General features: G+C 56.2%; 6 protein-coding genes across 6 annotated transcripts; 3 read left to right on the top strand and 3 right to left on the bottom strand.

Moving 5' to 3' along the window:
• Positions 1 to 1,336: 1,336 nt before the first annotated feature.
• On the bottom strand, positions 1,337 to 10,067 carry PROSER3 (proline and serine rich 3). Its single transcript, XM_040976546.1, has 11 exons — positions 9,823 to 10,067; positions 9,395 to 9,597; positions 8,158 to 8,285; positions 7,935 to 8,035; positions 7,507 to 7,589; positions 7,264 to 7,407; positions 6,189 to 6,195; positions 3,864 to 4,016; positions 2,845 to 3,760; positions 2,660 to 2,741; positions 1,337 to 2,529 (listed from the first exon to the last, which is right to left on the bottom strand). Exons 1-11 carry the CDS (start codon positions 9,994 to 9,996, stop codon positions 2,388 to 2,390), a joined length of 2,133 nt encoding a protein of 710 aa, XP_040832480.1. The 5' UTR covers positions 9,997 to 10,067; the 3' UTR covers positions 1,337 to 2,387.
• Positions 10,068 to 11,656: 1,589 nt separating this feature from the next.
• HSPB6 (heat shock protein family B (small) member 6) lies at positions 11,657 to 12,809 on the top strand. The gene is made up of 3 exons (XM_040976415.1): positions 11,657 to 11,869; positions 12,381 to 12,503; positions 12,585 to 12,809. The coding sequence occupies exons 1-3, from the start codon at positions 11,672 to 11,674 to the stop codon at positions 12,750 to 12,752; spliced, it is 489 nt and encodes a 162-aa protein (XP_040832349.1). The 5' UTR covers positions 11,657 to 11,671; the 3' UTR covers positions 12,753 to 12,809.
• A 795-nt stretch (positions 12,810 to 13,604) lies between these two features.
• LIN37 (lin-37 DREAM MuvB core complex component) lies at positions 13,605 to 18,049 on the bottom strand. The gene is made up of 9 exons (XM_040976414.1): positions 17,708 to 18,049; positions 15,723 to 15,798; positions 15,526 to 15,576; positions 15,229 to 15,258; positions 15,062 to 15,147; positions 14,790 to 14,956; positions 13,964 to 14,104; positions 13,812 to 13,885; positions 13,605 to 13,731 (listed from the first exon to the last, which is right to left on the bottom strand). The coding sequence occupies exons 1-9, from the start codon at positions 17,739 to 17,741 to the stop codon at positions 13,650 to 13,652; spliced, it is 741 nt and encodes a 246-aa protein (XP_040832348.1). The 5' UTR covers positions 17,742 to 18,049; the 3' UTR covers positions 13,605 to 13,649.
• A 2,213-nt stretch (positions 18,050 to 20,262) lies between these two features.
• On the bottom strand, positions 20,263 to 21,260 carry PSENEN (presenilin enhancer, gamma-secretase subunit). The gene is made up of 3 exons (XM_040976416.1): positions 20,931 to 21,260; positions 20,676 to 20,780; positions 20,263 to 20,561 (listed from the first exon to the last, which is right to left on the bottom strand). Exons 1-3 carry the CDS (start codon positions 20,989 to 20,991, stop codon positions 20,422 to 20,424), a joined length of 306 nt encoding a protein of 101 aa, XP_040832350.1. The 5' UTR covers positions 20,992 to 21,260; the 3' UTR covers positions 20,263 to 20,421.
• On the top strand, positions 21,169 to 22,899 carry U2AF1L4 (U2 small nuclear RNA auxiliary factor 1 like 4). The gene is given in 8 exon segments (XM_040976547.1): positions 21,169 to 21,238; positions 21,918 to 21,999; positions 22,001 to 22,023; positions 22,105 to 22,154; positions 22,245 to 22,317; positions 22,320 to 22,342; positions 22,481 to 22,609; positions 22,705 to 22,899. Coding segments are annotated over 8 exon segments (645 nt in total).
• A 1,428-nt stretch (positions 22,900 to 24,327) lies between these two features.
• On the top strand, positions 24,328 to 26,929 carry IGFLR1 (IGF like family receptor 1). The gene is made up of 6 exons (XM_040976548.1): positions 24,328 to 24,355; positions 25,174 to 25,344; positions 25,556 to 25,740; positions 26,022 to 26,391; positions 26,470 to 26,819; positions 26,921 to 26,929. The coding sequence occupies exons 2-6, from the start codon at positions 25,191 to 25,193 to the stop codon at positions 26,927 to 26,929; spliced, it is 1,068 nt and encodes a 355-aa protein (XP_040832482.1). The 5' UTR covers positions 24,328 to 24,355; positions 25,174 to 25,190.
• Positions 26,930 to 27,059: the final 130 nt, after the last annotated feature.

The raw sequence follows: 27,059 nt of genomic DNA on the forward strand, positions 1-27,059 counted from the left end.
TCTGCTTAGTCCCTTCTCAACGACCGCTCTTCGGACCTTCCTAAATGGACTCCTGATGGACTTCCCTCCATCTCTCAGGCAGCTTTTCGACGACCTGGTCCTTCGCCCTCTAGGGTCACTCCTAACCTGAGGGCTCTCCACCTCCATCGTGATGGACCCTAGGCGCCTTGCGACTTGGTGCCACCCTACCCACCGGACATTTTCCTGTCCTTTTCCCCAAGAAAGGGTTTAACCTAACAGGGCAGGGTCAGCCCTTGATCATGCTGGAAAACCAATTTCAAATATTCCGGACCCTCACCAGAAAGGGTTCAACCTTCGTTCATTCATTCACTCTTTCATTCTGGTCATTTCATGAGCAGATCTATCGTAAGCAAAATAGGCTTTGGGCTAGCGCGGTGGCTCAATAGACTAATCTTCCATCTGCAAGTGCCAGCATCTCGTATGAGTGCCAGTTTGTGTCCCAGCTACTCCACTTTCCAAACAGCTCCCTGCTTCTGTCATAGAAAAGCAAAAAAAAAAAGGGGGGGGGATGGTTCAAGTCCTTGGGCTACTGCACCCAGGTGGGACACCTGGATGGAGTTCCAGCCCTCCTGGCTTCAGCCTATGCCAAACCTGGAGGATTTGGGGCCATTTGGGGAGTGAAACAGCACATAGAAGACTCTCTCTCTCTCTCTCTTCCTGTCCGCCTTTCCAGTCAATAAATCTTAGGCCTGGCACAATGGCCTACCTAAAGTCCTTGCGTTGCACACACCAGGATCCCATATGGATGCCAGTTCTAAACTCAGTGGCCCTGCTTCCCATTCAGCTCCCTACTTGTGGCCTGGGAAAGCAGCCAAGGATGACCCAAAACTTTAGGACCCTGCACCCACATGGGAAACCTGGAAGAAGCTCTTGGCTCCTGGCTGTCAGCAGGAAGCAAGTAAGACTTGAACAGGTGCCCAAATAAGATGCTGATGTCACAGGAAATGGCTTTACCCACTGTGCCACAATGCCAGCCCCCGACCACCAGTTTTTTTTTTAATGTGCCTATTGCTAAGAGGAAGCCACAAAGACCGTATCATATCTTGTTATTTTTATTTTGTTTGAAAGGTAGAGAGACAGAGACAGACAGAAAAAAAGCCTTCCATCTGCTGATTTACTCTCTTAAATGTCCACAACAGTTAGGGTTCGGCCAGCCCAAGGCCAGGAGCCCCGATTTCCCTCCATGTCTCCCACATGAGTGACAGGGACTAAAGCTCTTAAGCATTCGCGGCTACCTGCCAGGGCGCACACTAGCAGGAAGCTGGATTGGAAATGGAGCACCTGGATTCCAATCAGGCACTGCAATATGGGATGCAGCCATCTCAGTGGCAGTTTAGCCACTGTGCCCACACCCCTGCCCCTGGGTGGCATCTTTTCTAATAGAACTCTGGATGTAGAGCTGCCCACCTCCTCTCCATTGTGCTTGTCAAGTGGCTGGGTTTCAAGGTGATGGAATCTAGACTCTACTTCCCAACAACAAGTGTCTCCAAGAAGGTGCAGAGGTGCGGTTAGAATAGAGTTGTCCACAGTCCAGGTAGGAGGTAGCAGTAGTGCAGAAGTTGGGAGAAGGTACTGAATTCAGACGAGTCTGAAGGCAGAGGTGGCAGGACCAGTGAGCTGACTGAGTGGGAGAGAAAGGCAAGTGCTAAGGACAACCATAAGGATTTGTGGTCTCAGCAGCTAGCAGGGAGGTAAGTGGAGGTAAGTGGAGAGTGGTAGGGATCTTAGCTTAGGGCCTATGGGATTTTGAACTACCTGTTAAGACTTTTGCATGGAGACAGTGGGCAGCCCATATTACACAGGAGCCTAAGGCGAGGGGGCAGGTGGAGGGGGTCAGGTGAGGCTGGAGAACACAGCCCTGGACTTGCAGAATAGATGGGTTTTAGCGCCTAGGTGAAGGTGCCTGGGAGTGAATCGTGGAGAGGGACTTCAAAGTCAGGCTCCCGGGACAAGGCCAAGTTGACCCAGTGTAAAAACGAGAGGAAAGAGTACTTCCAACAAGGAGGGGTCAGCTGCAGTGTGCATGGCTGCTGGAACAAGCAGCAGGTGGACTGAGGACTGATGGGTGCTCAGCACCCTGACAGCTCAGTAGCTCCAAGCCCAGAGGACAGGGCCTTGAATTCCATGCGCTCCTGAGCAGATAACTGGACAAGCTTGCCTTGGGAACATCTTTTCTACAGCCCAAGGAAGAGAAAAAACCAGAAAAGATTCTGTTTCAGCTGGTCTGGAAAGAATTGAGGGCAGTACCACCTGAGGTGGTTCCCTTCAGCTAGCAAGGGTTTCGCCTTTCCAGAATCGTCCCCTTTTTCCCAGACGACCAGCAACCTGCAGACAGTGTCTCATGGGCAAGACGGAATGTATTCAACTCAGAGTCGTCGGGCCTCCAAGGAAGTCCCTTCCCTCCTCAGCCGCCTCCTTGGGGACCTGGACGGGGAGCCAGCTGGAGGGGACCAGTCTCCAGGCTCTTCCATGCAGTCCAGCAAGAGGGCCAATTGCGCATCCACTTTCCTGGAGAAAGGCCAGGGAGTAAATGCTGGGGCACATGCTGAAGACAGGAACCTGGGGCTGTGGACAGAGTTTGGGAAACGGGACTCTGCTGGAGGGGGTGACCACCCAGCGGTGGGGGAGGAGGTGTCACCTTTTCTGCTGCCGCAGCAGTGCCCTCTGAGCTCTCAGCACCTGCAGCACGGGGTCATCCTGGAACTCACTGCCATCGGAGTCTGGGGGATGAGGGGACAGAAACAGAACAAGCTCCAGGGGGTGGGCTCAGTGAGCAGAACCCTTGTGGGAGCTCCCACCGAGGAGGATGAGACAGACGCTCACCGTCAGCGGCCTCCAGGAGGCGGGTGGCCTGGGAGAGCACATCTTCTGAGGGACCACGGTCAGCAGCAGGCGAGGGCGTGGCTGTAGCTTCAAGGGTGGCAGCGCCTAAGAAGTCGGCTGGTGGCTCCTGGACAAGTGTGCGGGCCTCCTCAGCTGCAGGACATGGGACCTCAGGCTGCCGGTACCCATCTTCAGCAGGCTGCGCGGCCTTAACTTTCCCAGGCTCTGCTGTAGATCTACCTCGAGGCTTGGAGCGAGGGGGCGTGGCCTCTGCGTTAGGGGGCGTGGCCCTGGCCTGAAGGGGCCTGGCCTTGATTTTCGGAGATCTGGCCTTTGGAGGAGGCGGGCCCGCGAGGCCAGGGGACAGGTCCTCCAGGCTGTCAGGGAACAGGCGATCTGTCACCACCTGGCCTAGGGCACCCCTGAGGGGTGAGTCAGGCACCTCGCCAGTTGCTGAGACTTGGCCAGCAGCCTCCCAGCGCGGTGTTCTGCCCCTCTGAGGCTGGGGACCCGGCTCTTCAAGCAGGATGGAGCTGCCTGGCTCATCGATGGGTTGGCCCTGGGGAGCAGCTGAGGGTGTAGGAAAGGAGGTCAGGGATGCTGGGGTGGAGCCTGAAGGTGCTGGGGTGAAGGCCGAGGGCGATGGGGTGGAAGCCAGGGGAACTGGGATGGGGACTGGGGTAGCAGATGTGAGTGGTAAGGGAGGAACAAGAGACATCCAGGGACCAGACTGTGGGGCCCAGAAAAATCCTTGAGGACTGGGGGCCCAATAGACATTTGGAGAGACCCCCAGGGGAGCAGCAGGCCTCTCCAGATAGGCCTCCTGGACACCAGGCCGAGCCACACCACCACACACAGGAACATGGCTAGGCTGGGTCCTCAAGGAGCCAGGGCTCACAGCCGGGACAGAAGAAGTCTGTGAAGAGATGGGACAGAGCAGGCCCCTGAGCAGGACAGGAAGAGGGTGGGGGGTCCTCAGCCATCCCCCCACCCCCAGCTCTCCCCTCCCGTCCACTCACAGGGGTAGTGAGGGCAGGGGTCTGGGGCAGCACCCAGGGGCCATCTCCATTGCCCCCTCTCGCTTGTTCGAGCTTTCTCCGCTGCCGCCACTGGTACAAAATGTCATCCTCTGGGCGCAGGGGGGCCTGGGAGGAGGGGGCAGCGGGGGCGGGGGTGGGAGGGGCTGCTGGGGAGACAGAAGGGAGAGCGTGAGGCAGTGACACAAGGACAGCAGGGCACCAAAGCCTCCCCTGAGCCGGAACTGCTCCCCCAGGCCATCTCCATCATGTCCCAGCTCCTCTGCAGGGGTGGGGGAGGGAAGGGGCACGGTGACCCCTGCACTACCCGGTCACACACTCCTCAACCCCCGCTGTTCTTCAAGAAGGGAGCTGTGACCACGGCCCAGGCACTGTCCTGGGCATCAAGGGCACCCAGTGAACCCAGGTCTGTAGGACCTGCCAATTCTTTCCCCCTCCCTAACCATCCCACTCACCCCCCGCCCCACCCCACGCAGTCTCCTCTCTGCTCACCCTGCTCTGCACCTCTACACAACAGCCAGCAAAGCCTGGGAGGGCCCTTCTGGGTACAAACCCTCCCGTCCCGTCCCCGGCCATGTGACACGGGGTGCGAGGCTCCAGCTCCTCTCTGCTTGATACTTCTCCCTCATGCATTGTGGGGGGCCCCACCCCTCGGGGTCCTTCAGATCTCAGCCCCAAAGGCAACAGCAGCACCCCTAGCCTTCCCATCCTCCTCCACCCTTTCCGTACCTCCCAAGATGCACCCCTCCCTATATCCTGAATGTGTGCTCCGTGTCATGCCTGCTATCTGCCTCCCAACCACAAGACCAGTCAGGCAAACAGTGCCTTCTCTCTCTTCTCCAGGACCACAGAGAACGGTGCCCCATGCAGGCTGCGTCTGTAGTCCAGCCCTGGGAGCAAGGCACTGACCCGGTGAGGCGCACCCAGAGGTGACATCCAATCTCATAGCACCCTCCTGTCAGCCACGATGGGTGCTGCACAGACAAGGGGGTCATCACCCCACGATCTCTCCCTTCCCACCCCCTCCTGCAGCCTGCGGCTCTACTTCCGGGCCTGCCTGCTTCTTCCCTCTACTTGGCCCGAACCTCGCATCTCTCGCTGTCCCCTCCTCGCTCAGAACTCTGCCAAGTCTCCTGCTGACAAGAACTTAACCACCAGATGCCTTGCAACACCTGCACAACCCAGTGTCATCTGGGTGTCATCAGTGTCTGCCATGCTGCTCCAATTCCTGGTCCATTGCAGGTGCCATGCTTCCTGCCTCTGCCCCCAACCCTTGGGGTCCACTGCAATTGCTGCGAGGCTCTCATCACACCCATGCATCCTTCAGCTCTCTGTTTCAACAGTGCCTCCTCCAGCAAGACCCATGGCTTCTCTTTCTTTTTTGTTAAGATTTATTTTTATTGAACAGTCAGATATACAGAAAGGAGGAGAGACAGAGAGGAAGATCCTCTGTCCGATGGTTCACTCCCCAAGCAGTCACAAAGGCTGGAGCTGAGCCAATCTGAAGCCAGGAGCCTGGAGCCTGCTCCAGGTATCCCACATGGGTGCAGGGTCCCAAAGCTTTGGGTTATCCTCCACTGTTTCCTCAGGCCACAAGCAGGGCTACTGGGATTAGAACTAGCGCTTATATGGGCTCCTGGGAATGCGAGGTGAGGACTTTAGCCACTAGGCTATTGCACCAGGTCCGACCCCTGGCTTCTAAGCTCCACAATCCTCTCTTACATGTTCATTATGTCACACTGGCCCACGGGGTGAGGTGACATTCTCTGCCCCACGACCACTATGCTGCGGGGACCCTAAAGATGGGATCCTGTGTTTGGTATGCTGTAGACTTGTCAGTCCTACTCACTGGGCTTCACACACAGCAGGATTCACTGTCGGTTAAATGGATGAATGAACTAAATAGCAAAGACAACCTAGAACGTCAGTACTGACTTGAGCCCCTAGGAATCTTGGACCTACAAGGGACAAAGATAAACTGTGAAGATAGTGACAACTGCAACGCATGGGTGCTTGGGCAGGCTCGCTCAGCACACACAGCAGGCTCCTCGTGAACTTGTGCTTGCCGAGCCCTGCCCGTGGGAGCCCGTGGACAGCGTCTGACTGTACCCAAGGCTGCCCAGAGAGTGCTGGTCCTACAGTGGCAGCAGTAACAGTCACCCAGGATCTTCATCCTGCCCCTGAAGTCTCCAGAATTGCAAGGCTTGTGTGATTTTGCCAAGTCGCATGGTATGTTCAGCCTGGGGTCAAACGCCACATTCAAACATGCTAATGTCTAGCTAAAACATGAGACTGCTGACATCCTACCATTCTTCTACATAAAAAAAGAAGAAAAATGGGGCCAGCATGATAGTTCCGTAGGCTAAATCTCCTCTTGCAAGTGCTGGCACCCCACCTGGGTACCAATTTGTATCCTAGTTGCTCCACTTCCTATCCAGCTCCCTGTTGTAGCCTGGGAAAGCAGAAGAAGATAGCCCAAGTTCTTGGGGTCCTACACCCATGTGGGAGATCGAGGAAAAACACTAGAGGATGTCCCAATGCCTTGGGACCCTGCACCTACGTGGGAGACCCAGGAGAAGCTCCTGGCTCCTGGTTTCAAATCAGCTTAACTCCAGCTTTTGTGGACGTTTGGGGAGTGAACCAGAGGACAAATGATCTTTCTGTCACTCCTTTCTGTAAAACTGCCTTTCCAATAAATAAATAAATAAATAAATCTTTTAAAATTTTTTTTTCTCTAGGTGATTCAAGTAATATATACATAGCAAAAGCTACGACTGTTCACCTTAAGAGAGAACAACAGATTAGAAATAGACTTGTTCTTTAGGTCAGATTTAACTGGCAAAAAGTCCCTCTGATTTGAAAGTCCCTTTGATTTGACTGCTACTGTTAACCAAGTTGTGCTGAGTGGGAAGCCACTCGGTTCATCTTTTTGCTTTTTTTTTAATTTGAAAAGCAGATTTACTGCTGGTTCACTCCCCAGGTGGTTTAACGGCAGTGCTGAGCCAATCCAAACCCGAGAAATAGGAGCTTTTCCGGGTCTCCCATGCAGGTGCAGGGTCTCAAGGCTTCGGGCCATCCTCGACTGCTTTCCCAGGACACAAGCAGGGAGCTGGATGGGAAATGGAACAGTCGGGTCATGAACCGGTGCCCATGTGGGATCCCAACCCTTGATGGGAGAGGATTAATTATATTGGCTTAACTGGCTTAATGCATCTTGCCGGGCTCTTGGTTCATCCTCACAGCACCACAGGAGAAGAGGAGGATTACCATCTCTACTTCAGAGGTGGGGTGGAGCCAGGGCCCAGAGAGGTCCGAAGTCGCCAGCAGCTAAGTGGCAGAGCCGAGATCCACTCCCAGGCTGCCCTCAGTCCCAGCCTCCTACAACTTACCATCTTTTACGGGGGCGCAGCCCTCGCTGGACTCAGGGCTCAAGATCACAGAGCAGGGAGAGAGGCCATCAGAGCTGACGGGGAAGGAGGAGCTGCCGGCATCGCTGGGGCTGAAGGAGGAGGAGGTGGCGGCCTTGCTGCGGAGAGAGACAGAGGTAAGGCCGTGAGCGTCTCCATGCAGCAGCTGCCAGCCCAGAGCTGCAGCAGCGGGAGGAACGAGGGCGGGCTCAGGGCACCTGCGCTTGAGCAGCTTGGCAGCTCGAGTCTGGAGGCTCAGCGTCTCCAGGTCCAACAGGGATGAGTTCCACGTGTTCAGGCTCTGTGGGGTGAGAGGGGTCAGACGTCAGGCCCCATGCCAAAGGCTTCTGGGAAAGGTTGTCAAGTGCAGATCTGTCCCTGCTGCCCCATAGTACTCTCCCATTCTGCTTTGCAATCAGCTGTGACTCCTTCTCGTCCTCAGGGAAGAGAGACCCAGGTTGGCTCTTCATGTGCATCCAAGGATGGACTCCGACTAGACCTGGCTAATCAAACATCTCGTCCTTTGGTTCATGGTGATTGGGTCCAGGGTGGGTGGGTGGGGGTAATTCTAGGACTGTTAGGAAAGCCCCTGTGTTTCCCTCAGCGCAGTTCAGGTCAACAGGGAGGATGTGGACGGGAAGACGACCTGCTTCATTTCCTGAAGTGGAGCCATGGCCAGGGATGCGCTGTTCACCTTGACGGGAGTTGGGACAGCTGGGTCCTGTCTTCCTTTGGGCTTGTCAGTTCCTGCTGAGAAACCCAATTGCATTATGGGAGCAAGAGGGAGTGGTTCCTGGGGGGAAGGGGCAGGAAAGGTTTCAGGCCCGTGGCAGGTGACAGCATGAGAAAGAACAGAAGGAGGAACCTGCCTGCTACAACTCGACCACTGGAGACTGCAGACTCGGGCTGCAGCCACCAGAAGTCAGCTTGGGTTGGGCCAGCTGGCTGGCGCTCCTCCCTGCTTGTAGGCTGAGCTTGGCGGAATCTGTTGATGTACCTGTGAACATCCGAGGTGACAGGGGGGTCACTGACGAGTGCCAACTTGTCATCATAGTAGCCATTGTTAACAAGTACCACGTTGGTCTAGGGCATTGTCCTTCAGTATCTGTTCTCCTTTTTTATGTACTAATGCAATCTTTTTGCTGGGTACATAGCCACTTTTCTGTTGACTACATTCACAGGGTGCCCTGTAGTCTTGTGGCCATGCTGTTACGTTCTTGAGCAAAGGTATATGAAGAAGTGATTTTGATGGGTGGGGCAGATCAACTGGCTAATCCTCCACCTGCAAGTGCTAGCATTCCCTATTGATGCTGGTTCCTGTCCTGGCTGCTCTATTTCCCTTCCAGTTCCCTACCTGTTGCCTGGAAAAAAACAGCATAGGATGGCCCAAAGCCTTGGGACCCTGCACCTGTGCGGGAGACTCAGAAGAAGCTCCCAGCTCCTGGCTTTGGATTGGCTCAGCTCCAGCCATTGCAGCTACTTGGGGAGTGAACCAGCAGATGGAAAATCTTTCTATTGCTCTTTCTGTAAATCTGCCTTTCCAAAACAAATAAATGAAAATCTTAAAAATAATAATAAATAAAAAGTGATTCTGGAAAGTCAAATGGGAGCAGGAGCTATCACGCTCCGTGAAGGAAAGTGACCGCCACAAGACCAAGGAAACTACGTCCCTGGGAGCTCAACGTGGGGCTGCCCCATCAGCCCTGGCTGCTGCTACGTGCAGGGAAGGGAGCGATCCAGGCCATCCTAAAGCCACAATTCACTGAGGACTCTGCTTCAGCAAGTGAACCTGAACCCCACACCTCCAAGCGCTCGCCGGGTGAGGGGAGCTGTCATACACCATGGCACGCAGCACCCCAGGACATATGTGTGCCCGACAGCCTCCATTCACAGATAAGGCAGCAGAGGCTATGGTCACAGAGAGTCACGGGACCAGATTGAAACCCAGGCAGTCTGGCTCCAGGCTTCTCAACAACACACAGGAAGTGTTGGGTGCCAAGACGGTGATGCATACACTACTCTGTCGGTGCTCATTATCACGGGGGACCGCTACCTTCCCTCTAACCCAAACACCCCTGTCCCACCAGGGTAGGTGTTGGTACTCACTTGGCCACCACGGAGTCCCCGCTGTCAATCGGAGTGGGTGATGGGGAGGCCCCCGTCGGGCCCTCAGTGGTGGGAGGTGGGGAAGGTGTCCCTGAGGTGGACGGCCAGGACTCTTGGGATGGCTCAGGGGACCCAGGCCCTGTAGCTCTGTGCCTGAGAGCCTGCGGGAGCCTGGCTGCCTGGGACCTGGATGGGCTCCGGGCCTGAGGTTGGGAGAGAGAGCACAGGAAGAAGTGAGGCCTGACAGGGAGGGCCAGCCCTATCAGGCAATGGGGAGACACAGGAAGACAGCTGCAGAGGTGACAGGGCTGACAGCCTACGTGGCTGGGGTCAGCATGGGGTGTCCAGGTAGGCAGCAGAAGAGCGTCTGTCTATCCATGCCCATCAGTCCTGGCAGTCACTATGGGCTACTGTGCTCATGTCCTTACCTTAGGGCACCAGCTCTCGCTTCCAGACGACCAGTAGTGGCTGCCACTCAGAGAAGCATCCCCAAGGGAGCTGGCTTGAGTGGGTAAAGCCGGCTGGCTGCAAGGGGGAAGACCGCAATCGGCTGGCTGAGCCAGTCTTAGGGATTGTTTGGGGGCAGGGAGGGCGGAGGGCATGAGACCCACACAACTGCCATGGATTCCTGGAGAGGGGGATGCTCAGGAAATTTCTCTGACTACTAAAGTCCCTGGAGTCCTGGAAGAGTCTTGGCCTTGGTAGCCAGTCCTTCTCAACCCGGAATCCAGCATAAATGAGGCCTTTAAAATTAGACACTCTGCCCCCAACATGACCAATGGAACTGGACATCCATATCTTTTTTGCAGTATCTCATGTGATTTTGAAATGGAGTTACAGCTAAGTAGCCTGTGGAGACCCTGGGGCATCCACTGTACCTTCATCCCACTCCACCCCTAACTCAACTCCGCCTAAGGGACAAAATTCAAAGAGTAGCACTCAAGGGTGTATCCGAGGCCATTTCAAAACAGCGAAACTCAAACTCAACTCCCGAGATGCTCTCCAAGACCCTTAGGGAGAAAGAACCCCTCGGGGCTACCCATAGACGGTGTGCGGGAGGGCTGTTCAAGTCTAGGGCAGGAGCGGCCAAAGCCGGTGGCGGCCTCGGAAGTTATGTGCCCGAGGGACTGTGGACCCTACCCGGCTTGTGCTGCCCTCCTCCGGGGTCGTCCCGGGTGTCCTGTGGCCTCACCTGCGGTCCATTCCGCAGCTCGGCGCTTCCGCTGTTTGCTTCACCGCACGGACCCCGCGCGCATCTTGGTCGCTTAGCAATGTCCCATTAAGTCCTGCCCCTTTCTGGGAGGAAAAGAGTGGCTTTCCAAAGCGATCAATGATAGAGAGGAAAACATAAGTCTCTGGAAAGCGATTGGCTACGACGTTGGCCTGCTAGAGAGAGCGTATTTGATTGGAGAATTTGCGGCGAGTAGCCGTAATTGGCAAGCTCCTGCACCAATGAAGAAAAGGCCTGTAAGTCGGTCGCCCGGCTCACCTGCAGCCCTTGGGGTTGCTCCTTAGGGCTTGTTCCTGCTCGCGTTCTAACTACTGCGCTACCGGGCAGGGACAGTCAGGGGTTCTGCCCCTCGCCGATCACAGTCGTCCCATCAGTGGGCCAGCCGGCCAGCCCTGAGGGTCGTCTGAACGTTCACCTCTTATGCAGGCGCAGCTGGTTGTATCAGCTGCCAGGCTGGGCTTCTGGCCCAGGTAGTGGGATCAAAGTGAGCTATTTCAGGCCCGGCGCGCGGCCTCTGGATTGGGAAGGCTTAGTGAGGGAGGCGGGGGACGCGCAGCCTGGAGCGTCGGTCTCACGCCCCCTGGCCGCCGCGCACCCGAGGCTGAGTCAGAGGCCCAGAATTAGTCCCAGGACGGGGGAGGGTGGCTCTGTTCCGTGTCCACCTGGCTCCTAAGACCCGTATCTGCGTCATGTCCAGAGTTACCAGCCGGGCGCGCGGGGGGTGGATCTCGTGGGTCCCGGGTCCCAAACACCACGCTGTGTCCCCCCATTTCCCCAAGAGGTTCAGCCTCAATGCCCCCTTTTCTGAAACTGCATGTGTGTTGGGGGGTGGAGAGGGCGTCAGTGACAGCTCCCCTGCTGCCTTCACCGGGCACCCAGCGGGCCCTGAGGAAATGGCCAAGTCATTGTTGGGGTTTCTAAATAAGGCTGTCTTAGTAGCCAGGTCTGGCTACGGTCCCAGTGTCCTGGGAGGCCCGCCGAGGGGCCGCACCCGGAGCGCTATAAAGGCGCGTGGCTGCACAGGGAAGGGACTGCGGCGGAGCAGGATGGAGATCCCGGTGCCCGTGCAGCCGACCTGGCTGCGCCGCGCCTCGGCTCCCTTGCCTGGATTTTCCGCACCGGGACGCCTCTTTGATCAGCGCTTCGGCGAGGGGCTGCTTGAAGCCGAGCTGGCCTCGCTCTGCCCTGCCGCCTTCGCCCCCTATTATCTGCGCGCGCCCAGCGTGGCGCTGCCCACCTCTCAGGTGCCAGGCCTGGGGGAGGGAGGGCGGCAACGACCACTTCCCAAGGCCAGGTCACCCTGAGGGAGCAGCGGGAACGTTGTTGACTTGGGAGTGCGGCTCAGAGGAAGCGGGTGGGACGTCTCGGTGGCCGCGGGGAGGGGGGGATAGAGATGGGGGTGTCAACCAGCCTTGACGGGGCGTGGGGCGTGGGAGGGCTAGGAAGTCCCTTTGAGGAGTGTCCGTGGTGGCTCTGAAGGAAGCTTGGAACCCTAAGAATGTGGAGGAAGGGCATGCCACTGCGGAGCACGCAGCTGAGGAGGGCTGGGGAGCCTGGGGCACCGCAGCCTGGCAGAGGTGGGGAACAGGGCTCCCAGCGACCCTAGAACAGGAGGGACAGGGGAGGGAGTCGGTATCCCGTGTGAGGGGACCCGGGAATCCCAGGCAAAGAGGTTCTCGGAGGTGGAACTCCGGCGTCCGGAGCCGCCCTTTGCACCCCACTGACGGCTCCGTCCCCCGCACTGGCTGTGCGCAGGCGCCATCGGACCCCGGGCATTTCTCGGTGTTGCTGGACGTGAAGCACTTCTCGCCGGAGGAGATTGCTGTCAAGGTGGTTGGTGACCACGTGGAGGTGCACGCCCGCCACGAGGAGCGCCCGGTGAGCCCGCCGGTGGGGACGGGGCGGAGGCGGGCTGCTGAGCCGGGCCGGGGCCCGCTCACGCCTGTGTGTGCGCTCCAGGACGAGCACGGATTCATCGCGCGCGAGTTCCACCGCCGCTACCGGTTGCCACCGGGCGTGGACCCTAACGCCGTGACATCTGCGTTATCACCCGAGGGCGTACTGTCCATCCAGGCCGCACCAGCGTCTGCGCAGGCCCCGCTGCCGCCAGCACCTGCTGCCAAGTAGGGGTTTCAGGCATGCCTGAACCCGGGGAGCCTCTTGGGGCTCCTGCTCTTCAAGCCTATTTAATCTGACTCCGCCCAGCCAGAAGTCCCAAGCACGCCGACCATTCCCGACAAAATCAAGAAGCCTGCCTTGCCCCTCAGCCTAGATGACACCCACACCCTCATTATCCGACCCCAGCCCCTCACTCCCTACACTCTTGCATCTGCACTGACCCCACTAACTTGGCACTTGCCCCACTCAAGACTCCCCACTCTCCTCCTCCTAACCACTCCATAAAGACACCCCACATCCCATCCCCAGTCTTTCCAGTGTAGATGGCCCTGCCCAGACCCTAGGCCAGCCCAGCGTAATCCCTCAGCCAGGGTGTTCCCAGGCATCAGGACCCTCCCACACACCCCACTAGATGGCCCACCCTACTGCAGCCCATTTCTGACTTAAACCCCAGGCTCTTGAATGAATCCCTGACTGCCCACCTGGGAAGACCTATCCTAATCCAACCAGCACCCCAAGCCTCAAACTGTACAGACACCCCTCAAGCTCCCCAGGCTGCATAAGTGCCCTGGGGCTCCTCCCCATGCCCACCAGCAGCTCCGTTCTGACTCCCAGGTCTCCAACAAGATATCCTGGGCAGCCCCTTCCCCACACTACCCACCACACTGTCCCAGACCCCATCAAACAACCACTCTGGTATCCTGCGACCTTTTGTCCTTTTTGCAGTACCCACCTGCCGCCTGATCCCGACTGCTCTCCAAGGCCTGCCCCCCCTTCAATAAACAGGCTAGAGCTGTGCCAACTGTCTATATCTGGCTTGGGCAGGGTGCGTGGGAGGAGTGAAGGCCAGTGTGCAGTCAAGGAATGTTTACTGGGGGGGGAGGGAGCAGAAGGGACCTGGGGACATTACTGCCGCTCGTACATCTCCCGAAGGATCTGCATGCTTTCCGAGTAACGAAGCTGGTTGCGATGAGAGGCCTCCTTCCACCTGGTCAGTCAGAGGGAGGACTTAGCACAGGCCACGAAGGCCAAGGCAGGGGCAGGCCAAGCAGGCTGGAGGCTGCTCACCTCTGGCGGATGCGTTTCCAGCGCTGCATGTTGCGGTAAATGAGTGTGGAGCGTGACGGCTCCGGCTCTGAAGTCTGTGTACAGAGAAGCTGGGCTGTGTGGCTGAGCCTTCCCACTCCTCAGAAAGGTCCCCTCAGCCTGGGTCGGCCTACCTCATGGTCTGGGGAGCCCTGGGTCTCAGGCTGCAGTGGGGATGGAACGCGGGAGGAGCAGGCATCTCCAGGCGGCCCAGGGGCCATGGGCGGAGGCAGCTTGTACACGTCCCGGCTCTTGCTGTTGGCGGCCTCTGAACCCTGGGAAACGGGCACCCCAGGCCAGGCCGCAGGAGGGAGGGAGGGGAGAGGGTTAGGAGGCTGGCACCTCACCAGCCTGGGATCAGAACTCTTGACCATTTCCTCCCTGGCCACCCAGGCCTGCCCTCGTACTGCAATTTATACCTGCCAGCATAGGGGACCATGTCTGCCTCTCAGGGACTCCTAAGGGGTCACACAGGTGTCACGAGGGGACCCCTTTCTATGACTCCCCAGGGCAAGAGGCCATGTCTGCTTTGGGGATTCCTGTCCTTTGCCCCCTTTGATAGAAAGGTCACCCCTGTGCATCCTAGGGATCCTGGTCTACCATCCCCAGCCAGATGCCACACAGACCCTCATCCTTCCTCCTCTCTCCTCCAGGCCAGATGGCCATACCACCTCTACCGACAGCCCACTCAGCTGCTCAGCTCTAAGGGACCCTTCATCTTGGCAATCACACTCTTTGCCAGGAAGCCCCGCTCCCTCTGCCAGGTGTCTGCTTGCCCTTGGGGCCCTTCTCCACATCTGCAGCCTAAGGATGCACATCTGTATGCCTGACTTGGCCCAGCATATGGTCGGGACATCAGGACCTGTGCCTGACCACCCCACTAACTTAGGTGGTGTGGGAGAGATCACGTCTACCCCCGGCCTTCCCAGCTGCCAGACTGGGGCCGACTAGCCATCCCACCTCTTCATCCTCTGGCAGAGGGGGCAGGGGCGAACTGGGCGAGCGTTCACGCTCGCGCACAGAGGGACTGTTGCGCATCCAGGCACGGCAGATTGGATACAGTGGCGTGTTCTCGCTGAACTGGGCCAGGTCCACGCTCCGGTCAAACAGCTTGATCACGTAGGTGTCTGTGGCAGGGAGCAGGGGATGGAATATGAGCAGCCTCGTGGATTCCCCTGCAGCCCCTTCCCTGCCACTCTCTGCCCCACCCTCCAGGCACACTGCCTACTCACTGGAGCGCTGTGGGCCCCCCTCAGCCAGCCCATCATCCATCTCCCTCCTCTTCTTCCTCCGTTGGTGCGGGAAGCGGGCAGATGGCCTGTGTGGGGAGGGGAGGTGTCAGGGCCTGGGGAGGGGCCAGGATCCTGTCTCAAGCTGGCTGGGGTCCCTACTGCTTTACCTTTTGCCAGTGGCTGCAATGGAGCAATCCCTGTGGGGGGAGAGAGAGAGAGAGAGAGAGAGAGAGAGGGCTCCAGTAGGCTGACCTCCAAACAAATGCTTGCTCACTGTCCCCTCTCCATAACGCACCAGGGTTAGGCTGCCGACCAGGGCCTTGTACCCCTGCCCATATCCCCATGCAGCATTGCTGTATGTAGGGACAGGGACAGATGCACAGGGCAGAGTGGCGTGGGAATAAGTTACCCATCACAACCCTCAGATCCAGATTCCATCTCCCCTAAAAGACAAAACAGCATACTTGTTGTGGGTGTCCGAGGGGGTCTTCCCAGCTTCCTCATCCAGCCGCTCTCTGGCAACAGAGGAGAACTGTTGGCTTGGGATTCCAGAGGGCCAGCATGGGGGGACCCCAAGTTACCTGGCCACTGGCTGCCTTCCCCTGAGACCCACCCAGCAAGACAGGGTTCAAATCCACCCCACCCTGGACCCAGTCCCAACCTGTCCATATGACTCTTCTCCAGCAGACCCTGCAGAACGGCATCCAGCTGGTTCCGGGCTTTGGCCATCTCCAACTCTGGGGGCAGAGAGAGAGGCGGCCCAGTGGGCATCAGGCCGCAGGTCCCAAGGACGTAATGGCTGGCTGGCTGGCCCGCCGGGCATCTCCTCCGCCCAGGCCAATCCTCCGGCCGTGCATAGATGTGTGGAAAGGGCACAGTGGGCAGGAACTCAAGTAAAGGGCGAGAACTCTGAGCTTGGAGCTGGCGCAGGTGTCCCCAGTGTTACCCGAGGTAAAGCGTGTCACCTGCCCACACTGGCCCATTTCCTCTTGAAACACATGCCATCTACCTGCTAAAACTGCTGCAAAGCTCAAAAAGCCTGAATCAAGGACAGGGAAATAAAAAGTAACACCTTCAGAATGCTTATTACGTGCTCGCTTCAGCAGCACATATACTAAAATTGGAACGATACGGAACGCTTATTATGTGCCAGGAACCGTTCCACATATAGTAGTCACCCCCTGAATTCTCACAAGTCAAGCAGGTCAATGGGATTGTTATCCTCCTCTCCCCTTTTCGGATGAAGAAACTGAGGTTCAGGGATGCCCCAAGTTACACTGACAACAAATCCTATGGCGAGAGCTCCAAACCCAGCCTGTCTGCTTCCAAAGCTGAGACATAAGGCAGAAGCTCCAACTGGACAGAGCATCAGGGCGCAGACCTGCTCTGCATGGCTGAGTGGTATTTGAAATCTGAGGGAGCCCATAACTGACAAGTGGGGAAGTTGTATCCAAAATGTCCTTTTGTTGACTGCCTCCCGGCCCCTGCACGCCCTGGGCCCCGACTGCCAGGCACCTTGTGCATCACAAGGAAACAACTGAACCAAGAGAAGACGTTATAAATATTCTTTCTTGTCCCAGGAGGCGTTTGCTTTCCCTTTTCGCAAGGAGTTCAGCCTGAAGCTAGAAGGCCCCTAGGATATATACCTGGCCAGCCCTGGGGACTTCCTGAAGGGGCCAAGGACAAGCCTCAGGGTGAGCATGTTGAGGGTGGAGGACACCAATGCCCCCGCCCCTTCTTTTGAACCCTGGCAATCTCGTGATCCCCAACGCACCTCGCCCTGGACTCCTCCTGCCCATTGGCTGCTCCTCTGTAAACCTATCCCTCCTCAGAGACACGCTTCCAAAAAGGGTGCTCCCTTCCACCACCCCAGCCTGTCCACTTGGTCTTAAGAACACCCCTTCCAAAACAAAACAAAACAAAACAGAATGCCCCTTCCACCTGTCCCCACCTGAGCCCTGTGCATTCCTCCCATGAACCCTGAGCCTCCATCTCCTCCCCACAAGGCAGCCACGAGCACAGCTGAACCTGCCCCCTCCGCAGCTCCACAGCCAAACCCTTTCCCCACCACCTCGTCTGTCTTTGGCACCGAGAGTCCAGTTCTCTTCTGTGGACTCTTTGGACTCTTTCCTCACACAGCCTTCTCCTTTCCCTACTTTGGCTTTGTCTCATGCCACATAACCTAAAATCCCTACTTCATTCTACTCCTGTCCTTTGGTTTGGTTTCTGTGCCTCTTCCTCCTGCCCCAGCCGCAGCCCCAAACACTTTTCTTGGTTTGAGCTTAAGTTTGCCCACTTACGGCACCTGCTAGGGCTTTGGAATGTCATGATTATGAGAATTCAGAGTTCCTGTTCACGACACAATGCTTGACTCATGGCCAGGACTGGAAATGGGGGAAAGAAAAGGGACCTGCCCAGAATTAGCGGCTCAGGAATCCTCTGTTCTTAGCTGGACCACCACGACTCATCCTCCAAGCTGCTTGCAGCGCAGGGAGGAGAGGAAGGTGGCGGCAAAGACCGAGGCTCCGGACAGCGACAGGCAGAGGCGCTGCCGGGAGAAGTCACGCAGTCCGCCTTTTCGCGATCATCCAACACCCACACCAGCCCGGTGCTCCCCAAACAAGTCCCCGAACTCGGGGTCCTCACCTGATTTCTCCACCTTCACCTTCACTGGGAACATGGCTTTGGTCCGGGATCTGGCTAAGCGGATCAGAAAGGCACAACAGAGCGTAGGGCATCCGATCACGCCCCGGGACAGGCGGGAAGACGCAGAGGGCAAGTTGCGGACCAACAACCGCCGGGGCCGGAGAAGTGTCCAGCTGCAACTGCTACGGCCACCGCGGCCACTCCACCTTCCCCTTCTGTGGGCGGACCCGTTGGGCAATTGCTCTTCTCTATTAATCAACGCAGCTGTCAATCTAGTGCCTTGACAAATAAAGAGCTGCCGCCGTCTACTCCCAGCCTGAAGCCCCACCTTCCTGGAGGGTGTCATTTCCGGAAACAAACCGACATCAACCATGAAAGCTCCCTACGAGGTGTAGGAAACGGTCTTGCGCCGCGCGGTGCACTTCGGGATACACTGGATGGGACGTCGCGAAGCCTTCTGGGACTTGTAGTGTTAGGCTTAATACCGGATTACCTGTTTACAGGATTTAACTAAAATTAGCTGGTTTCCCTCTGAGCACAAATCCCAGTCATTTAGCAAACTTTTGTAAAGGTGCTAGGCCTTAGGGACAAAGCAGTCAACAAAACAGATAAAAAAATTATTGTCCTAATGAACTTGTTTTAGAGGATAAACATATTGGGGTTCACTCTAGGAGGCAGAGGACTTGGACCTCTGCCACTCACTTGAAGACTTGAATTCCTGGCTCCAAGCTTCTACCTGCACCAACTTCAGCTGTAGAGGGCACTGGTGAACCTGTGGCTGGAATAACTCCCTCAGTTCCTCTTTCTGCCTTTCAGGTAACAAGAAAAATGTAAGCATCTAAGCAGGTAAAACATTTTAAGTGAAATGTGATAGGATGAAGACTGCAGGCAGAGGGGGCAGGGGTTTGGTCTAGTGGTTGAAGAAGCCCATCCCACGCCCCTTATCGGAGTGCGTGGGCTCCATTCGTAGCTCCTGATGCCAGCTCCTGGCTTCTGCAAAGCCCCGGAGAGGAGGCACAGGCTGTTTCACTCACTGGGGTCCTGCCAACCCACATGGCAGACCTGGGTTGCAGTCAGCTCTCAGGTTCAGTGATTGCAGAGAAAAATCAAACAGTTCCTTAAAAACCCACAGGGAGCATGAAAGTTGAGATTTTTGTTTAAAGTTTGTTTTTATTGGTAAAATGTTGGAAGCATATTGGCAGAAGAGAGTCAAAGATCAGAAGCTGGTTCACTCCCCAAACGGCCACAACAGAGCTGAGCCACTCTGAAGCCAGGAGCCAGGAGTCCTTCTGGGAGACTGACATTTTTTTTAAACCATTTATCCTTTAATTCCCCCCTCCTTTTTTAAAAGAACATTTATTTTTATTGGAAAGGCAGATATACATAGAGGAGAGACAGAGAAGAGAAAGATCTTCTGTCCACTGGTTCACTCCCCAAGTGACCGCAATGCCAGAGCTGGGATCCTGGTGGCACGTAGGGTGAGGAATTCAGCCACTAGGCTCCTGCGCCGGTACCTGGACGGACATTTTTAAATAGGCTAATCAAGAAAGGCTTCTCAGGTCAGCAGGGGCTCAACTGGCTGATCTGAGATGCCTTCAAGCACGGTGCCAGTTCATGTCCCGGCTGCTGTGCTTCCTGCTTGTGGCCTGGGAAAGCTACGCAGAGTATGGCCCAAAACCTTGGGACCCTACACCCATGTGGGAGGCCCAGAAGCTCCTGGCTTCGGATTGGCTCAGCACTGGCCATTGTGGCCACTTGGGGAGTGAATCAGAGGATCTAAAATCTTTCTCTGATTCTCCTTCTCTCTGTAAATCTGCCTTTCCAATAAAAATAAGTAGATATTGGGTGACGGGGAAGAAAGGCTTCTCAGATGCTCTTGAGTACTTCTGCTGCTGGGACGAACACCTTTAGACAACCGGAAACTTCAGGATCCAGCATCGTGATCCGGGTACTCTGAGGGGCAAGCTCATGGCCAGTAGCACAAGACCGCAGCCTCTGACAATGGAGGTGACAGTGCTTCCTGGCTCCTTCTCTGTACAGCAGTCTTGCTGAGCAGGCAGGTTGGGATTTCTGAAAGTTTCTATGAGTGGTATCAACCAAACAACAGAATACATATAATGTATGAAGCACTGACCCTGGTAAAAAGTAAGCACTCTGTATGTGTTTTAAATATCGTTACAATTTTATTTTCATTGCATAGTCACACCTATAGAAAGGAAAAACTGGAAGATCTTCCATCCGCTGATTCACTCCCCAAGTGGCCACAATGACCAGAGCAGAGCCGAATTGAAGCCAGGAGCCAGGAGTTTCTTCCGGGTCTCCCAAGCGGGTGCCGGGTCCCAAGGCTTTGGGCTGTCCTCAACTGTTTTCCCAGGCCAAAGGCAGAGAGCTGGATGGGAACTGCGGCAGCTGGGACATGAATGGGCGCCCATATGGGATGTCAGTGTGTGAAGGTATAGGGTCAGCCTGTTGAGCCACAGCATTCGCCCCATATTTTAATCTATTAGTAACCATTTTATGCTTCACCCTCCAAAAGATCGCAGGGAGTCAACAGGGAAGACTGGTGTATTTTATTGGGGGATGAGGGAAGGGTGTCAAAAGAGAACAAAGTAGAGGGAAGCAAGTGTGGGGGCTGGAGCTGCGCTGAGAGCAGAGCACCTCATCGTGCAAGACTAAGCAAGTGCCCAGCAGGTGTCCAGCCTGCACGGGAGCCGTCAGGGAGTGCCCAGGGGGATGGTGAAGGAGAGGTAGTCTCCAAGGGCACCCCAGCGGGGCCGGTAGATTTGAAAGATGGTGATCCAGGTGGTGAGCGCGATTACCCAGAAGAGGAAGCCCACGGCCGAACGCCAGACATCTGCAAGGGGGTAGAGAGAGAACAGGAGGGAGCCTGGACCAGCCCTCCCCTCCTGCCTCTCTCCCAGGCCCCAGGGAGCCTCCATCACCCGCCCGCAGGCCTCCCTCCACTCACAGCCTTTGATCTGGCTCTGCTCGGTGTAGGCCGGGGCAAGGAAGGCCTCTCGGAAGAACCAGAAAATGTTGACCAGCCAGAGAAAAGGCAGGAAAGCGAACCCTCCTGAGAAAACAAAGGAGCGCACCGGGTTACGTGGCGATGCGGACCCTCCGGCGAACCCCTAGAAGCTCCCCAGGAGTCCGCGCCGGGGCCTTGGTCTTCCCTCGGGCTCCGTCCACTCTTCGCCGAGGACCCCGCGGGCTCGGCCCTTACCCAGGTAGTACTTCCGGCATAGGTTCAGCTTCTCCTCATTGGATACCCGCTCCAGGTTCATCCTTGCGTTAGGGGCCGGGTCTTCGCGAATGTCAGGACAGGGTAAGGGTGGGAGGGCACAACTCAAGCCCGAACCCTAAAGTAGCAGACGCCAGGAGCAGACGCCACGAAGAACAGAGTGGACGTTTGCGGGAGACGCCGCGCGTTCCTCTGTTTGTTGTCCCTCCTGGCTGTGCGCATGCGCTTCCTTCGGGAGGTCGCCGAGTTGTGGGAACCGGGCGCGCGCCTGCAGTGCGCAGGCGCACTAGGTGGGAGGAGGTGTGTCCGGGCGCGCGCCGAGCCACAGAAGGCAGCTCGAACTACATTTCCCAACGTTCCAGAGACACGGAAGTGACGTCAGAGCAGCCCATTTGGAGTAAAAAAAAATATGGCTTAATATTTGGCTTCGATATTCGGGACTAAGGACCAGTGAGAACGGCCCAGGGATGGCCAGGGGACCCGGGTGCGCGTCTGAGTGCGCGGTGGCCATGCGGCTCGGAGTGCTGTGCCTGGGGTGTTGGGTGTCCCCAGCGCTCTGTTCACCCGAGTCTTTGCACTTCTTCTAGGTCTTTCTTTTTGATTTAAGATCGGGTTCTGCTGGCACGGGGACACGTGCTCCCTGCTTCACAGTAAACTTTCAGCCAGGTGAGATCCGGCTCAGAGCCCCAGGAGTTAACGCTTTCGTGCCGTCCATCACTCCCGAGGCTCCGCCCTTTCCGGACGTTGAAGCCCCGCCCCCGCCGTCCTCCGATCCGTCTCCTAGCAACCTGGCCACGCCCTGCACGTGCCTACTGCCGCCCTGCTCTGTCCATCAATCCCTGGGCGCACTCCTTTCCTAGAGAGGAGCATCTCTGCTGGGTTGGTGACGTGCTGGCTCCTTCTGTGGTGCAGGGTCTCCCCCTGGTGCAGTCTCCCAACGCCGGCCTTCATACCCCACTCTGCATGCAGCCCAGCCCTCTGAGGCCCTGTTCCTTTTAAATTCTGTCCAGACCATAGTGCTGCTCAACTTGTACCGGCACCCACAGGACACGACAGACTGCATTCGGATCCCACTGTAAAGGATCGTGGTCAGGGGCAGGGCGAGGGCCTCCTGTTAGCCACTCCGTGATTCCCACCCCTCTCAGCTGTCCTCCAGGTCACATGAGCATCGTGGAGGTGCAGGAGCACCATGACAGCTTCTTCCAGGTGATGATGAAGTCCCACCCTGGCTCGCACAGGTGGGCTGGGTGTCCCTGGAAGCTGAAGCTGAGCTGAATACCTGCCCATCTTCCACAGGAGGTGTTCACAGAACTGCAGGAAAAGTACAGGAAGATTGAAGAGATGAATGCTTGCAACAACCTGGGAGATCACTGGTCAGCAACGTTTATATCAGGGTGGTTGCTGTTTCCACCTTAGGCCCCAAGGTGGGGATATCCCATCCATTCCCCAAGGCCACCAATGAGACCCAGCCCAGCTGTCCTGGACAGTCCAAGTACAACTGCTGGCTGTCACCAACTTTTCCCCATCCCCAGTTCCAGAGGGAATATACAGAGTGCTCTGTTGCTGAACTCAACAACTACTGGTTCAATGGGCAAACCGTGCATGCTGAACTGTCCCCTGTCACCAACTTCCAGGGGTCATGCTGTCAGCAGTGAGGTGGGGTATGGTGGCAGGAGGATGGGACGGCCACTTGGAGCCCCAGACTTAGGTGGTGAGGGGCTGTCAATGACAGTGGTCTCTTTCTCTACACAGGAAGTGTACCCATGAGCGCTTCTGCAACTTCATGCTCTTGTGACCCATTTCCCGGACTCTCCAGCGGCAGTTCTGTGGGTGGGGCCCTAGGCACAGGGACCTCAGGACCAGCCCACAAGATCCCATATATACCCTACACTCTAAAATGAGCTTCACGCTAAGTTCCAAGACATTGTCACAAGACTTCTGCTTTCTTTGAATACAGAGAGGAGAGTTGAGATCTTTTCAAGCACTTCCAAATGGCTGCCACAGCTGGGAGCCAGGAACTCCATCCAGGTCTCCCACACAGGTGCATGGACCGAAGGACTCTGCGACTTTTCCAGGCACATTAGCAGGGGCTCGATTGGAAGTGGAGCAGCCAGGATTCAGGTGCTAACCCCACGATTGCTGAGTCCTAACAACAGGCTTGAGTTCCATCTAAAAACCAACACTTCAGTTTCTTTTTTTTTTTTTTAACTTTTTTTTAAAAAAGATTTATTTTTATTATTTTGTTTATTGGAAAGGCAGATATACAGAGAGGAGAGACAGAGAGGAAGATCCTCCGTCCGATGATTCACTCCCCAAGTGAGCGCAACGGCCGATACTATGCCGATCCGAAGCCAGGAGCCTCTTCCGGGTCTCCCAGACGGGTTCAGGGTCCCAAAGCCTTGGGCTGTCCTCGACTGCTTTCCCAGGCCACAGGCAGGGAGCTGGAAGGGAAGCGGGGCTGCCGGGATTAGAACTGGCGCCCACATGGGATCCCGGGTGTGCAAGGTAAGGACCTTAACCATTTGTGCCACCGCGTTGGGCCCCAACACTTCAGTTTCAACCCCCACACCAGCCTGAAACTCAAATCCAGGATCAGCTCGGATCTGCAATTTTTTTTTAAAGATTGATTTATTTTTATTGGAAAGTCAGATTTACAGAGAGGAGAGACAGACAGATCTTCTATCTGTTGGTTCATTCCCCAATTAGCCACAACTGAGCTAAGCCAATCTGAAGCCAGGAACCAGGAACTTGTTCCAAGTCTCCTTTGCGGTTGCAGGGTTCCACAGCTTTGGTCAACTGCCTTCCCAGGTCACAAGCAGGGAGCAGGATGGGAAGCGGGACCACCAGGGTTAGAACCAGCACCCATATGGGATCCTGATGCATGTAAGGTGAGAACTTTAGCCAATAGGCTACCATGCCGGGCCCCGATTCTTTGTAGCTCGGCTTGAAAGCACCTACTGGAAATCTCAACCTGGTACCACTTTGCCCTCTCCATTTCAGAGGGGCAAGCCTCAGCATTCCTTGCCCCACTGCCAATAGCCTTAGCCCAGTTCACTTTCTGTTGGCAGATCGCTGGCATGGTCCCATGCTGCCCATTGACAGTGAGAAAAAGTATAGGTGGCATTCTCCAGACCACCTGCATGGCTGCTTCTGAGACTCCAGCCTTCTTTCCCCTTCACCCTCCCAAGACCCCTCTTCGACCATCTTGTCCAGATCTGGGGTTGAATGTATTGGTCCTTATCCCCAAATAATGGCTTTCTGGGTCTTTAAGAAAAAAAATAAAAGCTCTCTCCTCTTCCCTCCCCTGCTCCACACACCTACATCATTTGACAAAAGAGGAAGCAGGGCTGACCACAACTTCTGCGGAGGAGCTGCCAGCTGGTGGACTGAGGACTCACTTGTCACTGGTGGGCCAGGGATACCTTTGAATGGCACCTGCATTCAAGGCTTTTTTTTTTTTTTTTTTTTTAAGAGGCAGATGCTTGGTTGCTTGTGGTGATTATTATGCTTTGGCTAACAGCTTGGGTGTTCCTTAAAGGCTCGCGTATAGGGATCACTTCCCAAAGCCTCGGGCATACTGGTTAATGGACTAGAGGGCCCACCTGGCGGGAGGTCGCTGCTGCTGATGGCGCTCTGCAAAGGCAGTTTGACAGGTTGGCTGAGCTTCGCTGCTTCCTGGCTTATGGTGTCAGAGCCACGATTTGCTGCCCTCACTGATACGGAGCTCGGATTGTAAACCCCAAAACTGAGCCAAAACAAACTCCCTTCCTCCCCAAGGAGGGTGTTACAGCAAGCAAAAGCTGGCTATCACAGAGGGCAGGAGAGGTAGCTGGAGGATAAGGAGTCTGTGAAAATTAGGGCTGGGTTCTTCATGCTCCCAACCCTGAGACGGGAGGGGTAGCACCTAATGCTTGACTTTTCATAGTGCTTCTGATTTTCACATTAGGGAAAATGGAGAAAATGGAGCGTGGGTACAACAGAGGCTCAGAAACTGGCTCATCTAGGTCCAGGGTTTTGAGAGGAACTTGGATACCTGAGGCATTTCTCTGATAAGGGGCCAGGAGCTGAATGGGTGATAGTGGGTGGGATAGATTTCCAGCTCCTAAAGGGGCTTCAGTATTCTTTGCACCCACATCTGCTTACTTCTCCCACCAGGGTTTCCTGCAGAGTGAGGAGAGGAGAGGTGCTAAGATCTGATCGGAAGTGCTGTGGTCTTGTCCCCCAGGCTGCAGGCTCTACCGGATGGTGCCCACACGCCTCTTCCTAGCAGCCGTGCTGCTTCTGGCCCAGACAGCGCCACCGGAAGCTTCCCAGTACTGCTGTAGCCTTGAGTACTGGAACCCAGACAACAAGTGCTGCAGCAGGTGCCTGTGGCGTTTTGGGCCGCCCTGCCCTGGTGAGGAGATGATGCTAAGAAAGTGGCAAATGGGTAGAGTCAGTGGGGAGTATGGGACTGTGGGCTTACGGAATGTCATTCTGGGTGCTGGGGATGCTGGGTCTGGCGCTAAAGGAGATGGGACCCAGGTGGAAAGAGGGGATGAGGGCCAAAGTGGGTAGGGGGAGGGCTGGGAGGCTCTACCGCCACTAGAGTCCATGTGTCTCACTAGATAAGGAGTTTGTAGAAAACTGTGGGCACAATGACTTCGGAGATATCGAAACACACCCATTCAAGAACTGTTCTCCTGGCTGGTGCAACCCAGACCGCGAGGAGCTCTGCAGGCCCTGTGGCACTGGGACCCCAGCCCTCACATTGGCCAGGAACTGTAACAGAATCCAGCAGCGCTGCAAAGAGGTGCATGTCAGACTCTGGGAACAGGGGAAGGCCCAGGCGGAGCCCTACCCTGCTAGAGGTGGGGCAGGCCCTCATCTAGAAGTGGGTGTAGCCACCATGAAGAGGACAGGATGGGGCCTGAATCAGGGATTGAGGAAGAGCTGGGCTAGTAAGGTGGATTGGGGGTGGGCACATTTAGGGCAGGATATGGGAAGAGACTTGGCCCCTCTGAATCATCTGCAGGTTAGGGTGAGAAGAGTTGGGAGCGGCCTCCCACTCTACTCCCATTCTTTTGTTCCCAGAGGCCCATCGGTACAGATCAGTGCTCAACAACTAGAATAGTGCTGAACCACCTGAACCAAAGTGGCTCCTATGAGCCCAGCTTACCAGCAACTGATAGTCTCTCGTGGCCCAGTAACAGCATCATCTCCCCACCAAACTTTGTCTTGCCCTTGGTGCTGGTTCCACTCCTGCTTGTGACCGTCTCAGTGATTCTGCTTGCCCTGTGGAGGCATTGCCTACCCAAGGGAGAAGCCACTGCCAACACTGGCTCAGTTCATGGAAGACCCAACACCTTCAGCCTCTCCTGGCCCCTCTCCACAGGCACTCTGGTGCTCTCTGGGGTAGGGAGCACAGGGGTGGCGCACTCTTTGCAGAGACACGTCAGCAGAGGTTAGTGGAGAGGCACCAGAGATGGGAGGGGATCAGGCGATCTGCTTTTCCCTCACCCTCCCTCCTTCTGTCTCCCAGAGCTGCCGAACCTGGCTTCCCAGCCCCTGTCCTGCCTTTTGGAAGAGCTGGAGGTGCTGGAGGAGCTGATTTTGCTGTTGGACCCTGAGCCCGGACCAGGTGGGAGCGGAGCCTGTGGTACCACTAGACACCTAGCTGCAAGATACGGGCTGCCTGCCACCTGGTCTACCTTTGCCTACTCACTGCGGCCCAGCCAGTCACCACTGCGGGCCCTGATAGAGGTGGTGGTGGCCAGGGAGCCAAGCGCCTCTCTGGGCCAGTTTGGTTCATACCTGGCCCAGATTGGGCGGGCAGATGCACTGCAGGTACTCTCCAGGCTTACTGGACCTACTCTATTCAATAAAAACGAAGCTTTGTTTGAAATATACACTTGCTGTCCCTGGCTCTCTGTTCTTGCTGAAGTAAAACCTAAACTGGACAAGATCCACCATCTTCATCCCCTACCTTCAAGAGCCTCTGAGCAACCAGGACCCCCTTCTAAGAAGCAGCTTCAGCTCTGGGACCCAGCTGTGCCTCAGCTGGGAGATGCAGAACCCTGGGGCTCTTGGAACAGAGCTCAGGGTTTACTTCCAGTTCTGGACGGCTTCTCA

Source organism: Ochotona curzoniae, unplaced genomic scaffold (assembly GCF_017591425.1).
Source record: "Ochotona curzoniae isolate NIBS_2020 unplaced genomic scaffold, NIBS_Ocur_1.0 contig_2699, whole genome shotgun sequence".
Lineage (NCBI taxonomy): Eukaryota > Metazoa > Chordata > Mammalia > Lagomorpha > Ochotonidae > Ochotona > Ochotona curzoniae.

Coding starts and splice junctions, on each gene's coding strand:
- PROSER3 (XM_040976546.1), bottom strand. CDS start 9,996: ATGCCCTCCGCCCTCCCTGCCCCCAAACAATCCCTAAGACTGGCTCAG. Junction 8,286..9,394: donor GGGGACTCCGTGGTGGCCAA/GTGAGTACCAAC, acceptor GGATGTTCACAG/GTACATCAACAGATTCCGCC. Junction 8,036..8,157: donor CAGTGGTCGAGTTGTAGCAG/GCAGGTTCCTCC, acceptor GTTTCTCAGCAG/GAACTGACAAGCCCAAAGGA.
- HSPB6 (XM_040976415.1), top strand. CDS start 11,672: ATGGAGATCCCGGTGCCCGTGCAGCCGACCTGGCTGCGCCGCGCCTCG. Junction 11,870..12,380: donor TGGCGCTGCCCACCTCTCAG/GTGCCAGGCCTG, acceptor GGCTGTGCGCAG/GCGCCATCGGACCCCGGGCA. Junction 12,504..12,584: donor CCCGCCACGAGGAGCGCCCG/GTGAGCCCGCCG, acceptor TGTGCGCTCCAG/GACGAGCACGGATTCATCGC.
- LIN37 (XM_040976414.1), bottom strand. CDS start 17,741: ATGTTCCCAGTGAAGGTGAAGGTGGAGAAATCAG. Junction 15,799..17,707: donor GGTGAAGGTGGAGAAATCAG/GTGAGGACCCCG, acceptor CTCTGCCCCCAG/AGTTGGAGATGGCCAAAGCC. Junction 15,259..15,525: donor CCCTCGGACACCCACAACAA/GTATGCTGTTTT, acceptor CTCCCCCCACAG/GGATTGCTCCATTGCAGCCA.
- PSENEN (XM_040976416.1), bottom strand. CDS start 20,991: ATGAACCTGGAGCGGGTATCCAATGAGGAGAAGCTGAACCTATGCCGG. Junction 20,781..20,930: donor ATGCCGGAAGTACTACCTGG/GTAAGGGCCGAG, acceptor TTGTTTTCTCAG/GAGGGTTCGCTTTCCTGCCT. Junction 20,562..20,675: donor GCAGAGCCAGATCAAAGGCT/GTGAGTGGAGGG, acceptor ACCCCCTTGCAG/ATGTCTGGCGTTCGGCCGTG.
- IGFLR1 (XM_040976548.1), top strand. CDS start 25,191: ATGGTGCCCACACGCCTCTTCCTAGCAGCCGTGCTGCTTCTGGCCCAG. Junction 25,741..26,021: donor TCCAGCAGCGCTGCAAAGAG/GTGCATGTCAGA, acceptor TTTTGTTCCCAG/AGGCCCATCGGTACAGATCA. Junction 26,392..26,469: donor GCAGAGACACGTCAGCAGAG/GTTAGTGGAGAG, acceptor TCTGTCTCCCAG/AGCTGCCGAACCTGGCTTCC.